This window comes from Malus domestica, chromosome 17 (genome assembly GCF_042453785.1).
Source record: "Malus domestica chromosome 17, GDT2T_hap1".
In the NCBI taxonomy this organism is placed as follows: Eukaryota; Viridiplantae; Streptophyta; class Magnoliopsida; order Rosales; family Rosaceae; genus Malus; species Malus domestica.
Window position 1 is genome coordinate 18,918,422 of NC_091677.1, and position 16,769 is coordinate 18,935,190.

The following is a 16,769-nucleotide window of genomic DNA, read 5'->3' on the forward strand; positions in this document are numbered from 1 at the left end:
TTAAGCTCTCCTAAGTTCATGGATGCATATATTGAGTATGGCATGACATTAATTGAAGCTCCTAGATCTAACATAGCATGTTTAAATTTAGTATTGCCTATAACACATGGAATTGTAAAACTTCCCGGATCTTTGCATTTAGGAGGTAATTTTCTTTGCAAAACAGCGGAAACATTCTCACTTACCTGGACAACCTCTTTGTTTGAAATTCTCTTTCTTGTTGTACATAGTTCCTTCAAAAACTTGGCGTACCTAGGTACTTGCTTAATTGCTTCAAGGAGAGGTATATTGACTTGCACTTTCCGGAACGTCTCTAGAATGTCCTTTTCAGCTTCTTCTTTCTTTGTTTGCTTGAACCTACTAGGAAAGGGGACATTCAAAGGAAAATCATTAGTAGGAATGGAATTGGACACAATTGTACCTTTATTTGGCAGATTGGATGGCTTAGGAGCCATGGAGACTTGCGGCAAAGGAACATCTTTCCTTGCCGTGGCCAACCCTTGTTCCTCCTCTTCAATTATCACTTCCTCCACCTTGTTTGGGGCTGATTTGGATGGTGGTGGGGTTGTTCCTACTTGTTTCCCACTTCTTAACATGATTGCCTTGGCGGATTCAAAGCCTCCTTTCGGATTTGCAATGGTTGAGCTAGGCAATCTTCCTTGCTCTCGAAACTGCCCCATGAACTCGGCAATTTGCCCTACTTGTTTCTCCAACTCGTCCACCTTTTTGTCCCTATTTTGCATTCCCTGCGCCATAGAAGTTAGTAAATTAAAAATTTGATCATTATCAATAGACGAACCTGATTTTTGGGTGGGTTGTGCTTGGGGTTGAGTTGGTGCAAATGGCTTTTGATAGAAACCCGGGGGTTGTTGCCTAAATGTGCTTTGTTGTTGGCCTTGTTGGGATTCTCGCCATTTGAAATTTGGATGATCACGCCAACCGGGATTGTAGGTGTTAGAAAAGGGATCATTCCTTTGTTGGTATTGCTGCCCAAAACCCACGGCATTGAGGGTCTCCCACCCTCCGTTCTCGATCAATTGTGGGCACTTGTCCGTAGGATGTCCTTGCATGGAACATACACCACACGCACTTACATTTTGAACTTTTGGCCCTTCCACAACCTGAGAAAGCAACGTAGTAAGGTTAGCCATTTGATTTTGAAGTTCGATTATGGCACTTACCTCATTCACTTGGTGTTGCCGTGTGGTGCCTCTTTGTCCAACACCTTCGTATTGTTGAGCGTTCAACGCTCGATTGGCAATCAAAGTCTTTGCTGCCGTGGGGGTCTTGTCCACCAATGCTCCTCCCGCCGAGGCATCTAGCATTTGTCGTTCGATTGGTAGAAGTCCCTCGTAGAAGTATTGTAGAAGAAGCTCTTCCTTCATTTGATGCTGTGGACAAGAAGCAACAAGAGATTTAAAACGTTCATAGTATGTAGGAAAAGACTCACCTTCTTCTTGTTGAATTCCACTTATCCTTTTTCGTAGGAGAATGACTCGAGAGGTTGGAAAAAACTTCTCTAAGAAAGCCCGTTTCATGCTCTCCCAAGATGTGACTGTTCCGGGAGCTAATTCATATAACCAATCTTTCGCCTTTTCCATAAGAGAAAAGGGGAAAGCCTTCATCTTCAATATACTCCCGTCCACGTTTACCGGAGTCATGCTTGAGCAAACGACTTCAAACTCCTTCAAGTGCTTGTTTGGATCTTCCATGGACAGCCCATGGTACTTCGGAATGTGATGTAACAAGCTTGACTTCAATTCGAACTCGGCAGTTTTGTCCTGAGCCGCCCTAGGGTACTGGATACATAGAGGTGCGGCATTATCCAATCCCGAAGCGGAAAGCTCCTTGATCGTTCGGTTGTCCGCTGCCATGTCTTCCACTTCCTCTTCAACTTCAGAAACGGACTCGGAACTTGCACTTGATTCACTAGGTTCCGGGTTCTTCCTCTTTCGTCTCAACTCACGCTCAAAATCGTCGTCAAAGTCTAAAATATGTTCTTGAACCGGATTAGAACTCCGAGTCATAAACAAGTACCTAAAACAAGAAACAAAATAACATAAGAATCTGATCTAATAAGAAAAACGAAAATAACAATCCAAGGGATAAGCAAAGTTGCTAATCCCCGGCAACGGCGCCAAAATTTGATGTGAAAATTAACTAGCACTCAAATTAAACCCTCTTTTTATCAATTGTAGCAATATATGTAAGTAGGGATCGTTCTAGACCGGGGATTAGGAGGGATTGCAAAATCACTTGGAATTGACTCAAAAACGTAAAAACAAGTTTAAAACACTAAAATAGACTCAAAGAATGCAAAACTAAACTTTAAAACACCAAAACAAACCAAATGACTCAAAACAGCACCAAAACACTCAAAACTGCCTTAAAAACACAATCTGGGCAGTTTTGGACACTAAGCACCAAATTGGACGAATTTGGGTTTTAACTTGAATCAAAACACTTGAAAACACAAAGTAAAACAGTTACTAACTAATTTGACACTTTAAAACAAAGGGGGATTGGTTTTGGACGAATTTAAAAACAAAACAAACTTTGTAAATTAGAACAGATTGTAAAAACGAATTTGATTTAAATGGGTGAATGGAAGGCTAGCTAAGGGGTTCATCTCCACACATGTTATACTTGCATACAAAACGATCTCCAATTGCTTTTCAATAAACCATGAATTCTCAATGCCCCAAGTTAATTAGGTCCGCTTAAATTAACCCTCAGATTTTCCTAACGTTATTGAATTGGATGATTGCATACGACAACCCAAACATTCCCCACAAGTCCCCTACATGATTGCATAATAGAGATACAAGCAAGAATCATTAAGTTCTATGAAAACCATAAGCATTGACGAAGCACTTGTTACTATGATTGCATGAAACTTATGCCAGGAATTTACTTAACGCGATTGAGATCATCAACCTTTACTACTTGTGAATATAATTCCATAATGATTAGGTGAAATTTCCTTATATCCTAGCATTCAATTCATGCATGATAATTAAGTGTGCACTCTCAACCAACACACACAAATCAATGTAATTCACAAAGATAAGTAAATTGAATTCACAACTTATGAAATGCAATTAGAAGTAATCAAATCATAACGCAAGCATAAACATGTATTTCGAATCCCCCCCTAGCCAAGGGGGGGTTTAGTTCCTCATATGCACAAAACAAAGAGAATTGAATTTAAACATCGAAATCAAAGGAAAAGAAACACCTAGAAATTCCAGCGACGCGAACTTGAATTGCATGAACTTCCGAGCTTCCTTCTCCTCCTCCTTGGTGCGGCAAGGGTCTAGGGACAGGTTTAGGACCTTAGGTGTATGGATGCATGGTTATGGAGGGATGTAGTAGTGTTTAGGGGAAGGGAATGGTGCGGCAAAGATGTGGAGAGAGTTTGGACGAATTTCTGGAGTGAATTGTGAATTGTGGTGAGTGATGATCTGATTTAGGGGTTAATAGGAGTATATATAGGCACTTAAAACCCTAGGGTAATCAGATATGGACTTGGATAACCCAAATCCACAAGGAAATAGGTCTAAACAATCAGATTTTGCAAGGGAAAAGGGGTCCTAGGTGCGGCAGGGATAGGATAAGGTGGATAAGGCTTCTAGAAAGCCTTGCAAGGCAAGGAAATCAGATTTCTAGAAGCTAGGGTGCGGCACCAATGTAGGGATTAGGGATAGGGCTTCTAGAAAGCCCCAAAACTGATAGGAATTGCATGAAACCCACGGCAAGGATGTAAACTTTCTAGAAACTTCTCATTTGTGTCCTACAACACTTAGGAGTCCTTCTAGCATTAGGAAAACATGTCTCAATCCTCCCTTGACTTGGAATTCTTCTCCTTCTTCATCTTGGATTCCTTTTCCTTCTTGGACTTGGAAAACTTCTTTGTTGCTGAAACTTGATGCCATTTGGATTTAACTTTCCTACTTCAAGTAGGAAACCTTGTTTGAGTAGGAATCTTCATCTTCTAGGAATCCCAATTCAACTAGGAAACCCATTTTGACTAGGAATCCTAATTCAACTAGGATTCCATCTTCACTTAGGCGCTTTCCTACTTCGACTAGGAAACCTTGTTCAAGTAGGAAACATCATCTTCAAATCTTCAATTTCGTCCATCCTCTTGGCTCCAAGCATATGACATCCATTCCAAGCTCAACTTTGCTCCAAAAGACTCCAAAATGCATCCTTTTGCATACTTTGCCCTTAGAACCTGAAAACACATAAAACTAGCTTAAAAGACTACTTTACTAAGTAAAAACACTATAAATGTACAAGAACAAGCTTAACTAAGGCGCATAAATATGCTCCTATCAAGAACATAAATGCATAAGAACTAACTAACAAAGGCGCATAAATATGCTCATATCAAATTCCCCCACACTTAGCTTTTGCTAGTCCTCGAGCAAAACAAAGAAACAAAACTAAACGAAACAAAATAATCAAAACATAACCTAAACCTTCCAACGTTTGCATCAGGGATTCCCAATGCACATGACATATTAAAAATCATCATTCCCATAGATTTTAGTCATCTTCACACTTAAGCACATACTTAATCATAGTCACCACGTACTAGTCCACATATAACCATTTAAAACATGATTTCGAATGTAGTAACATGCCTTAGAGAATTTGCTCAAGTCCTTACTAGATATGCACTCAATTTTCACACAGACTTTCTAACTCCACACCCTATACTAGTTATATGTTAGAAGATTGATGTAAATATGAAAACGAACGTTCACATATATGTATAACAAAGAAAGCATTTTCGGGAGTTAATAAGCATTTAAGATATGATCTCATGAATGGAATGCTACTACTTAGATGCGAGAACCAGGGATATCATATGCTCATACCAATTCCAAACTCCACATATTGAAACACATAACAATCAAGATAGAAGCAAAGGGTTGTAACAGGGCTAAGGTATTGGCTAACAAAGAAAGGTAAGGATAAACAAACATTCTTAAAGAATAATAAGCAAAGTAATGAAATTGACACTTAGAATTCACTTTTGCATGCAAAAATCGATTTTGAAACACAAGGGCAAGACTCATGCAACACTTAGGGTCAAATTCAATGTTTTGGACCCTTTCTTCAACAACCAACAACTTAGAGCTCATTTTATGCTCTTTCAACTCCTTTTCATACTTTTCACACTTTTCTCTTTTTTTTCTTCCTTTTTCTACGAATTTTCTTCTTTTTTTTTTTTTTTTTTTCTAACCTGTGCCCTTCTACTTCTTTTGGCACACAAACTTTCCCTTCCCCCACACTTAGTTTTCTCCACAACATTGATCAAAAGGAATTCCCTCTAAGTCATGCTTTATTATCCTTTAAGAACAAGGGTATGGATAGTCCTAATCTAGGCTAGGTAAGGATAATGTGGCTCACAACAAAAATAGGCTAAATAAGGCTCAAAGGGGCTGATCCTACAAAAACAAATGCATGGGTTGAAGGCTTTTTGGCTCTGGTGGTAACTACTAAACAACTTCATCTTATTAGTTATGCTAATCAATTTTATGCTTTGAATGAAATCGGTATGAGTTCTAATATTTGGATCTATAATGATGACACGCCTTCTAAGTAGCAACCAAGCAAAGAATGATGAGATCATGCAACGACTTTAGAAAACAACAAATTCACCGATTATTGACTCTCCAAAGAATGTTTAGGCTCCAGTCTCACAGGGTTGTAGCGTTAGTTTGAGTTCCTTCCTTCAAGCATGTTACAAAAACTGATTTTTTTTTCTTTGTGATTACATGTGAAGTCATAAGTTATAACCACAACCAAGCATAAACCAAAGAGTAAATCAAACGTCCATCCATGTTTATAACTTTCTTTAACAGTCATGCAATTAAAAACCGAATCCTCATCATTGTGTTGGAAGGTACTCTAAGACACGAACAAACACACAAAAACGACTCTTTTTTGGATTTTTCAAAACAATTTTTCAAATTTTTATGGGATTTTCGGATTTTCATGTTAAAACATACTAAAATGCTTCAAAACACACTAAAAACACTTTAAAACAGTGAAAAACAACCTTTGAAATGTTAGGTGGTAAAATCCTACGAAATTTTCAATAAAATACTTTGTTTACCCCCCACACTTAAACCAAACATTGTCCTCAATGTTTCAAACATAGACTCACACAAAAACAAGCAAACAACACAACTAGCAAACATGACAAATATGGCAAAATAAAAGCAATAAAGAGTAGGGTTTAGGAACGCAAATCTGATTATGATGCCGGAGCTTCCTAGGTCCTCTTTATTTGCATGGGTTGCCTCCCAAGAAGCGCTTGCTTTAACGTCTTCCAGCCGGACGATGCCTCCACTCAAGCTTGAATAGTGCCCATGGCTTGGAGGGCTACTTCCTCCACGGTCTTCTCCTCAAAAGGTGTGAAATATGGCTTCAAACGATGTCCATTGACTTTGAACTCTTGTTGCGTCTTCAAACTTTGAATTTGAACTGCACCATGTGGAAAAATATTAGTAACAATAAAAGGACCAATCCACTTAGAACGCAACTTACCTGGAAACAACCGAAGGCGAGAATTGAAAAGTAACACTTTCTGCCCGATAGAGAACGTCTTGCTCTGAATCATCCTGTCATGGAATGCCTTCGTTTTCTCCTTGTAAATACGAGAGTTCTCGTACGCTTCATTCCTAACTTCCTCAAGCTCGTTCAATTGAAGTTTCCTATGAAGACCTGCGGCATCAATGTCCATATTAAAGGTTTTGATGGCCTAGTGTGTTTTATGCTCTAATTCAACCGGAAGATGGCATGGTTTCCCATAAATGAGCCGAAATGGGGACATTCCGATTGGTGTTTTGTAGGCCGTACGATACGCCCATAATGCATCATTTAAGCGCAAACTCCAATCTTTCCGGTTTGGCCCTACGGTCTTTTCCAAAATCTGCTTGATTTCTCTATTTGAAACCTCCGCTTGCCCACTTGTTTGCGGATGATAAGGTGTTGCCACCTTATGCGTGACACCATATTTCTTGAGTAGTGCTTCAATGGTGCGGTTGCAGAAATGGGAGCCCCCATCACTTATAAGTACCCGCGGCATTCCAAACCTTGCAAAAATGTTAGTCTTAACAAAATCTGCAACCACTTTAGAATCATTAGTACGGGTGGCTCTTGCTTCCACCCATTTCGAAACATAATCAACCGCAAGTAGAATATAAACAAAACCATGAGATGAAGGAAAAGGACCCATGAAATCTATGCCCCAAACATCAAAAATTTCAACATTAAATATGGGATTTTGCGGCATTTGGTCCTTTGGTCCTATATTTCCAGTTCGTTGACAATGGTCACATGCTATGCAAAAAGTACGAGCATCCCTAAAAATAGTAGGCCAATAAAAACCACATTCAAGTATTTTACGTGCAGTCCTTTGAGTGCCAAAGTGACCTCCACATGCATAAGTGTGACAAAAGTTTAAAATAGATTGAATTTCAGAGTCATGCACACACCTACGAATGATTTGATCAGAACAATATTTCCATAAATAAAGATCATCCCACACATAATTTCATGCATCATACTTAAGTTTATCACGTTGGTTTTTATTGAACGCACTTGGAATGACTTTAGATGCTAAATAATTAACTAGATCCGCATACCATGGCATACTAACCTCAATGGACATCAATTGTTCATCCGGGAATGTCTCTGGAATAGGCACGACGTCTTCTTCATGCACCAAACAGCTCAAGTGATCAGCCACAACGTTCTCACTTCCTTTCTTGTCTCGAATTTCGATATCGAACTCTTGGAGAAGAAGCATCCATCGAATAAGCCTTGGTTTCGCCTCCTTCTTCGTGAGCAAGTACTTCAACGATGCATGATCAGTGTAAATTATTACTTTAGTACCAAGTAAATAAGAACGAAACTTATCTAAAGCAAAAACAACAGTAAGAAGTTCTTTTTCCGTCGTAGAATAATTCAATTGAGCGTCGTTCAAGGTCCGAGAGGCATAATATATGACGTGTGGCTGTTTTTCCTTCCTTTGTCCCAAAACAGCGCCTAGAGCATAATCGGACGCATCGCACATAAGCTCGAAGGGAATGCTCCAATCTGGTGGCCGAATGATGGGGGCCGAAGTTAGCATCTCCTTGAGGTGTTTGAACGCCTTTTCACACTCCTCGTTGAATTCGAAGGACACATCCTTTTGGAGAAGTCGGCATAGGGGTGTGGAAATCTTTAAAAAATCCTTGATGAATCGCCTATAAAATCCTGCATGGCCCAGAAAAGAACGAACCTCTCTAACCGAAGTTGGAGAGGGTAAGTAGCGTACAAGATCTATTTTCGATTTATCAACCTCAATTTCCCTTTCAGAAACGATGTGCCCTAAAACTATGCCTTGTTTTACCATAAAGTGACACTTTTCCCAATTTAAAACAAGGTTCGTTTCTACGCATCGTTTTAAGATTAATGTGAGATTTTCCAAGCAACCATCAAACGAATCGCCAAAGACACTAAAATCATCCATGAATACCTCAATAATCTTCTCAATAAAATCGGAAAAGATACTTACCATGCATCTTTGGAACGTGGCCTGTGCATTGCATAATCCGAATGGCATGCGCCGGTAAGCAAAAGTACCAAATGGGCACGTGAAAGTGGTCTTTTCTTGATCGTCCGGAGCTATGACAATTTGATTGTATCCTGAATAACCATCAAGAAAACAATAAAAAGAATGACCGGCTAACCTTTCTAGCATTTGATCGATGAATGGTAGTGGGAAGTGGTCCTTCCTTGTGGTGTTGTTGAGCTTCCTATAGTCAATGCACACTCTCCAACCTGTTTGAATACGGGTTGGCACAAGCTCATCCTCGGCATTCCTCACCACAGTGACTCCGGACTTCTTTGGGACAACTTGAACCGGTGAGACCCAACGACTATCCGAAATTGGATTGATAGCTCTACTACAAGATCAGGAAGAGACTCAGTTACCACCGGAGGTGGTAATGATGAAGGATATAGTGAAGCTGGAGGTAGTGGTGGTGGATATGGAAACTATGTTGGACCACCTCCCAGATTTATGAACCCTTTCACTGGTGAGGCAAACTTCACGCATGCAACACAGGATGAGGACCATGGCAGTAGGCGGGCAGGACTAAGAATTGGTGCCATAGGGAAGGACTATACTTGTAGAGAAAGAGGCAAGGGGATTTTGTCAAGTCAAGAAGATGACTCGTTATCTATAACTTCGGATTCTGTTAGAGTGGGAAGTAGTAACTATGGTTATACTCATAACCAACCATTTCCCTACCCTTCATATCTCATTCATGTTGGGATGGAATTAAGCGACTCATGCAAACAATCCGAGACTCAATCTTCAAATGATTTTGCTTATGGACAAGGTCAACCAATCTCGGATCCATATGGATGGCATGTTAACAATTACATGCAAAACTATTTTGGGGATTTATCAATTGATAACTACTCTTCACAATGCACTCACTCTACACATAGAAATGATGAAGATAGTGAAAATTTTGAACCTCATAGGAACTCTATGTGGTACTAAGTCACTCATGTATCTTACCATGCAATGTATAAAGTGTAAATTAAACTTATTTCATTAATTACTACATATGTTCTACACTCACAATGTTTGCCAACTCGCTATATAATCAACTTGATAATGCTAAATCCATCATGCAATGCATTTCTGTCACAGCCCGTCCCGAGATTCTATTTATCAAGGTTGTGAAATGACGAAATTATCCTTGATGGGTGCTAAGGTATGTGTGCGACATAGTATTGAACAATGCATACTTCCCTACGTTTTGGAAAATTTGAATTAGATTAAAGGATATATGTATTTTTGTACGGTTAGGGACTTAAGAAAAATTGATGGTGATTGTTTTGGGATGGGCCACATACACGGGACACTTTCTCCTTCCCCGTGCCCTCTCTCTCTTTCCTCTTCTCAGTTCACTCTCTCCCTCTCGAAACTGTACGGACAAAGAACAAAACCCTCGAATCATCACGGATCAACGCCAATAAGGTGAGGTCCTTCATCTTTTCAACCTCTTGATTCGAATGGTGCAATTTTTAGAACTTAGAACCTTCGAAATCACGTGAAATCTAAACCCCATTTTGAAATCACTATTCATGCACACGTAAAATATTGTGTTTCAGGGAATTTCAAGCTCACAGTGAGCTTACGAAAGTCCTCACGAGCTTCGGGGTACGTCGTTGGTAGGATTTGGACGTCGGAGGACTAAGAACGGAACTTTTCAATTTTGGCCGGAACTTTGGAAACTTTTTTCCGGTGAATCCCCGGCGAGTTAGGGGTCGAGGCAGGTATGGATGTGTTCATCTTGTCAAGATCTTCATTTTGATATAAAAAGCGTTGAAAATAGTGAAGAAATGAGGAAGTTATGGCGATTTAAAAATTCCCCAGAAAACCAGCGACTTTTCCGTCGCCGGGGAAACCAGTCCAGCGACTGGAGGAAGAAGGTGACGCGCTTGGGGGAGCGTGGGTCCGTGACCCTCCCGGCGCGTGGGGGCACGTGCAACCTCAAAATTTTTTTCTAAAAATACCTCGATGTCCGTGACATCAAGTAGGTCACTGTGGTATATTCATATACCCAAATTAAGCATCGTATGAGAAGTTAGTACGAAATGTCGGTTATGTGCCTTAATTAACGTTTTTATAGTTGTTTCGCATATAGGTAATACCTATCCAGAGGACGAGCGCATCCAGGGATGTCACGGGGGTTACGACCCTTCGCCTTATCAGTGAGTGGGCAGTATTTTCTGTATTTACCTATATACTATTGATATTTTTCCTAGAAATTGAATTTAAATGAAAGTACGTTTAAAATGCCATGCATGCATATGATGAAATATATGAATTGATAATTGATGCATATATAAGTTGAAGATTAAAGATGAAGATGTACCTAAAACGGCTTTCAGAACCCGTTATGGACATTATGAGTTTTTGGTGATGCCATTTGGATTGACTAACGCACCTGCAGCTTTCATGAGGCTAATGAATGAGGTATTCCAGCAATATCTTGATAGATTTGTCATTGTTTTTATCGATGATATTCTGGTATACTTTAAGTCGAAAACAGATCATATTCGACATCTTAACTTGGTATTAAAGAAATTGAGGGAGCATCGGTTGTATGCCAAGTTCAGTAAATGTCAGTTTTGGTTGAATCAAGTGGCATTTTTGGGGCATGTAGTATCGGCAAAAGGAATTCAAGTAGATCCTCAAAAGATTGCAACAGTGGAAAATTGGGAACAACCACGAACCGTCACTGAGGTGCGGAGTTTTCTTGGTCTAGCAGGTTATTATCGACGGTTTGTTCAAGATTTTTCTATGATTGCGTTGCCACTAACGAAGTTAACCAGGAAGGATGTTAAGTTCGAGTGGGACGAGAATTGTGAGCAAAGTTTCCAGCAGCTGAAATATTGTCTCACTCATGCTCCAATATTGGTACTTCATGATGATAGCGGTAACTTTGAGATTTACAGTGATGCTTCTTTGAATGGTTTGGGATGTGTTTTGATGCAGCATAATAGAGTGATTGCCTATGCTTCTCGACAGTTGAAGATTCATGAAAGGAATTATCCTATTCACGATCTTGAGTTGGCAGCCATTGTTTTTGCCTTGAAGATTTGGAGGTATTATCTCTATGGTGAGAAGTGTAAGATCTTCACAGATCATAAGAGTCTCCAATATCTTTTTACTCAACATGATCTTAATCTTCGTCAGCGAAGGTGGATGAAGTTACTAAGTGATTATGACTGCACTATTCAGTATCATCTGGGTCGTGCAAATGTGGTAGCTGATGCACTGAGTAGGAAACCTCAAGGTCGACTCAATGCTTTGTATGCTTGCTGTGTTCCTCTTCTTGCAGATTTGAGAGCTACTGGAGTAAAGTTGGAGTTAGAAGATCGAAGAGAAGCTTTTCTTGCTAGTTTCCAAGTCAGGCCAGTTTTGGTTGATCGTGTACTTGAAGCTCAGATGGTTGATAAAGAAATTCAAGAAATGATTCAATTGAGAAATGAAGGGAAAAAGAAAGACCTCAGGATTCGTGAATTAGATGGCATGCTTATGCAGGAGAACATAATGTATGTGCCGAATAATGAGGAACTAAAGAAAGAAATTTTGGATGAAGCACATTGTTCGGCTTATGCAATGCATCCAGGAGGAACTAAGATGTACCATACCATTCGACCATTTTATTATTGGCCTGGTATGAAGAGGGAAATTGCAGAGTATGTAAGTAGGTGTATTGTTTGCCAGCAAGTCAAAGCTGAAAGAAAGAAGCCGTTTGGGCGGATGCAACCACTTCCCGTTCCTCAGTGGAAATGGGAAAATATAATAATGGATTTTGTGTATAAGCTTCCTCATACACAGAATGGATTTGATGGTGTTTGGGTGATTGTAGATCGACTTACCAAGTTAGCACACTTCATTCCAGTGAGAGAAAAGTATCTCCTGAATAAATTGGCTAAGTTGTTCATTACAAAGATTGTGAAGTATCATGGAGTTCCAGTGAATATTATCTCTGATCGAGATCCAAGATTTACTTCTAAGTTTTGGGTAGCTTTTTAGGAAGCTCTTGGTACGAAACTACTTTACAGCACGGCTTATCATCCTCAAACCGATGGACAATCAGAGAGGACTATTTAGACGTTGGAGGATATGTTGAGATCTTCAGTGTTACAGTTTGGTGATTCTTGGCATGATTGCCTAGACTTGATAGAATTTGCCTACAATAATAGTTTTCATTCGAGCACTAGTATGTCACCATTTGAGGCACTTTCTGGTAGAGTTTGTCGTACACCATTGTGTTGGTCAGAGGTTGGTGAAAGAGTGCTAGAGGGTCCAGAGATTGTGGATGAGACTACTCAAAATATTCAGGTGCTTAAGTCTAACTTGAAAGCAACCCAGGATCGACAAAAGACTTTAGCAGATAGACATGCTACTGATCGAGTATATGATGTGGGTAATTTGGTATTCTTGAAATTGTCACCTTGGAGAGGTGTAGTGCGGTTTGGAAAGAAAGGCAAGCTAAGTCCTAGGTACATAGGACCATATGAGATCACTGAGAGGATTGGTGAAGTTGCTTACAGATTGGAGTTGCCTCTGAAGTTATCTAAAGTACATACTGTGTTTCATGTATCGATGCTTCAACATTATGTTTCAGATCCTTCACATGTGATTCCTCCTCAACCTTTGGAGATTAATCCAGATTTGGCGTATGATGAGGAACCAGTGACTATCTTGGATTGGAAAGACAAGGTTCTAAGGAATAAGACAGTGAGCTTCGTAGAAGTATTGTGGAGGAACCACTTAGTGGAAGAAGCTACTTAGGAGACAGAAGATCCAATGAGAGAGATGTATCCAAGGTTATTTTATGAATATTAATGGCTTGTTTGGTTGCATGAATTTCGGGGACGAAATTCTATAAGGAGGGTAGATTGTCACAGTCCGTCCCGAGATTCTATTTATCAAGGTTGTGAAATGACGAAATTATCCTTGACGGGTGCTAAGTTATGTGTGTGACATAGTATTGAACAATGCATACTTCCCTAAGTTTTGGAAAATTTGAATTAGATTAAAGGATATATGTATTTTTGTGTGGTTAGGGACTTAAGAAAAATTGATGGTGATTGTTTTGGGATGGACCACACACACGGGACACTTTCTCCTTCCCCGTGCCCTCTCTCTCTCTCCTCTTCTCAGTTCACTCTCTCCCTCTCGAAACTGTACGGACAAAGAACAAAACACAATCTGGGCAGTTTTGAACACCAAACATAAATTTGGACGAAAATAGGTTATAACTTGACTCAAGACACTTAAAAACACAAACTAAATTGATTTCTAACTAATCTAACACTTCAAAATAAAGGGGGATTTGGTTTTGACGAAATTGAAAACAAAGCAGAAACTTTGTAAACTAAACAGATTTTTAAACGAATTTGATTAAAGTGAATGGATTGAAAGCTAGCTAAGGGGTTCTTCTCCACACATGTCACACTTGCCTACAAAACGATTTCCAATTGCTTTTCAATAGATTATGAATTCTCAACGCCCCAGATTAATCGTGAATTGCACTAATTAACCCTCAGATTTTCCTAAAATTATTGAATTGAATGATTGCATACAACAACCCAAAGCATTCCCCACAAGTTCCCTACATGAATTGCATAATAGAGATACAAGCAAGAATCATTAAGTTCTATGAAAACCATAAGCATTGACGAGGCACTTGTTACTATGAATTGCATGAAACTTATGCCAAGAATTTACTTAACACGATTGTGATCAACAACCTTTACTACTTGTGAATATAAGTTCATAACGATTAGGTGAAACTGCCTTATATCCTAGCATTGGATTTACGCATGAAAATGAAGCATGCACTCTCAACCAACACACACAAATCAGTTTTAATTCATATCGATAAGCAAATTGAATTCACAACTTATGAAACGCAATTAGAAGTATCAAATCATATAGCAAGCATAAAACATGGTTTCGAATCCCCCCCTAGCCAAGGGGGGTTTAGTTCCTCATATGCACAAAGCAAAGATAAATAAGTTTAGACATTGAAATCCAAAGAAAGAGAACACCTAGATGATAGGAGCATATTTATGCGCCTTAGTTAGCTAGTTCTTATGCATTTCCATGGTGTTTTCTTAGTTAAAGTAGTCTTTTAAGCTAGTTTTATGTGTTTTCAGGTTTTAAGGCCAAAGGATGCAAGAAGATGCATTTTGGAGCTTTTTGGAGCAAAATTGGGCTTGGAATGATTATCACATAATTGGAGCCAAGGTTTGGACGAATTTGAAGACTTGAAGATGATGATTCCTACTTGAACAAGGTTTCCTAGTTGAAGTAGGAAAGTGCTTACATGAAGGAGGATTCCTAATCGACGAAGGATTCCTAATCGACGAAGGATTCCTAATCAACGAAGGATTCCTAATTGAAGATGGATTCCTAATCACATGAGGATTCCTAGAAGAACAAGGATTCCTACTTGAAGTAGGAAAGTTAAGCCAAGGTTTCCTACTTTGGTTTGATTTTTCCTAATTGTCCCTAAAAGTTTCAGCAATTATGAAGGCTTTCTAAGCATTCTAGGACACAAAACAAAAGCCTAGAACCCTTATGAACCCTTGCCGCACCCCCCTTTGCATTTCCTCTTCCCTATTTCCTGTTTTTATGCTTTAAAACACCTTCCTTTTGTGTTTTAAACCCTAGCCGAATTTCCCTTGCCCTTTCCCTTAATTTTCTGATTTGTTTCCTTAATTCTAGAAGCTTTAAACTTAATTCCTGATTACCTAATTAGCCTAGGGTTTTTAATTTCCTAATCCCTTTAAATAAACATGTTTGTGCAGCGACAAACATAGCCATTCATCCAGAAAATAATCCTTCACGCCAGAAACCATTCTCCATCTTCAACAGCACCTATCCTTCACCATTCACCATATTTTCTGACCAAAAACCACCCTAGCCGTCCCATACACCTATCCCAGCCATAAACCCATCGTTCTACACCATTCATAACCCTCAAAACTCACCCATTCGTGTGCAGCAGCAAGGAGAAAGAAGGAAGGACTCTTGGATGCTTAAGCTTCATCGTTGGTGCATTCTAGGTGTAATTCGTTTTATGATTTCAATGTTTAATTTCTTTTCCTTTCGTTTTGCTACGAACATGAGTGGCTAAACCCCTATTGGTTAGGGGTGATTTCGAAGCCATGACTATGTGTGCAATTTGATTTGATAAATTCCAGTTATGAGTTCTTGAATCGTGAATGCAATTGGCTTAACTGTGCGAGTAATAACTTATTTGTGTTTGTTAATTAGGGATCGACACTTAATTGGCTTGCATGAATATGTTGCTAGAATATAAGGTTGTTTCACATAATCGTCACACACTTATATTCATATGTAGTGAAGGTCGCTAGTCACGATCGCGTTAAGTCCAATTCCTAGCATGAGTGACATGATGTCATAGTTGCTTGTGTTTTGTCAATGCTTATAGTTTTCATTGAACGTAATGATCTTTGATTGTATCTTTATTATGATGTCATGTAGGGAACTTTTGAGGAATGCTTTGGGTTGTCGAATGATGTCATCCAATCCAATAACACAAGGAAAACTTGAGAATTAACTAGTGATGTCACGGTTAATTTGGGGCATTGTCATTCATAATTCAACGAAGGAATAACTGGAAATCGAGTCGTTTGCATACTTGTCATGTGTGGAGAAAGAGCCTCTAACTAATCCATCATCCATTTAAAATCCCAAAATCGTTTTCAATTCTGTTTTTACTTTGCAATCTGTTTTGTTAGTTATTTTCGTCCAAATCAAACCCCCATTTATTTTGGAGTCCTAGATTAGTTAGAAAGTGTTTTGGTTTATGTTTTTAAGTGTTTTGGTACAAGTTAAAACCCAAATTCGTCCAATTTGGTGCTTTGTGTTCAAAACTGCCCAGAAAGTGTTTTTAAGGCAGTTTTGAGTCTTTTGGTTGCTGTTTTGAGTTTTTGGTTTGTTTTAGTGTTTTAAACTTTAGTTTTTCATTCTTTGAGTCTAATCTAGTGTTTTAAACTTTGTTTTTACGTTTCTAAGTCAGTTTTCAAGTGTTTAGCAATCCCTCCTAATCCCCGGTCCAGAACGATCCCTACTTACATACTTTACTACAATTGACAAAAAGAGGGTTTAATTTGTGTGCTTATATATTTTCGCATCA

General features: G+C 39.1%; 1 protein-coding gene across 1 annotated transcript; it reads right to left on the reverse strand.

Annotated features, from left to right (window-relative positions):
* Nucleotides 1-6,367: 6,367 nt before the first annotated feature.
* LOC114823328 (uncharacterized) lies at nucleotides 6,368-7,105 on the reverse strand. The gene is made up of 3 exons (XM_070816403.1): nucleotides 6,877-7,105; nucleotides 6,565-6,741; nucleotides 6,368-6,501 (listed from the first exon to the last, which is right to left on the reverse strand). The coding sequence occupies exons 1-3, from the start codon at nucleotides 7,103-7,105 to the stop codon at nucleotides 6,368-6,370; spliced, it is 540 nt and encodes a 179-aa protein (XP_070672504.1).
* Nucleotides 7,106-16,769: the final 9,664 nt, after the last annotated feature.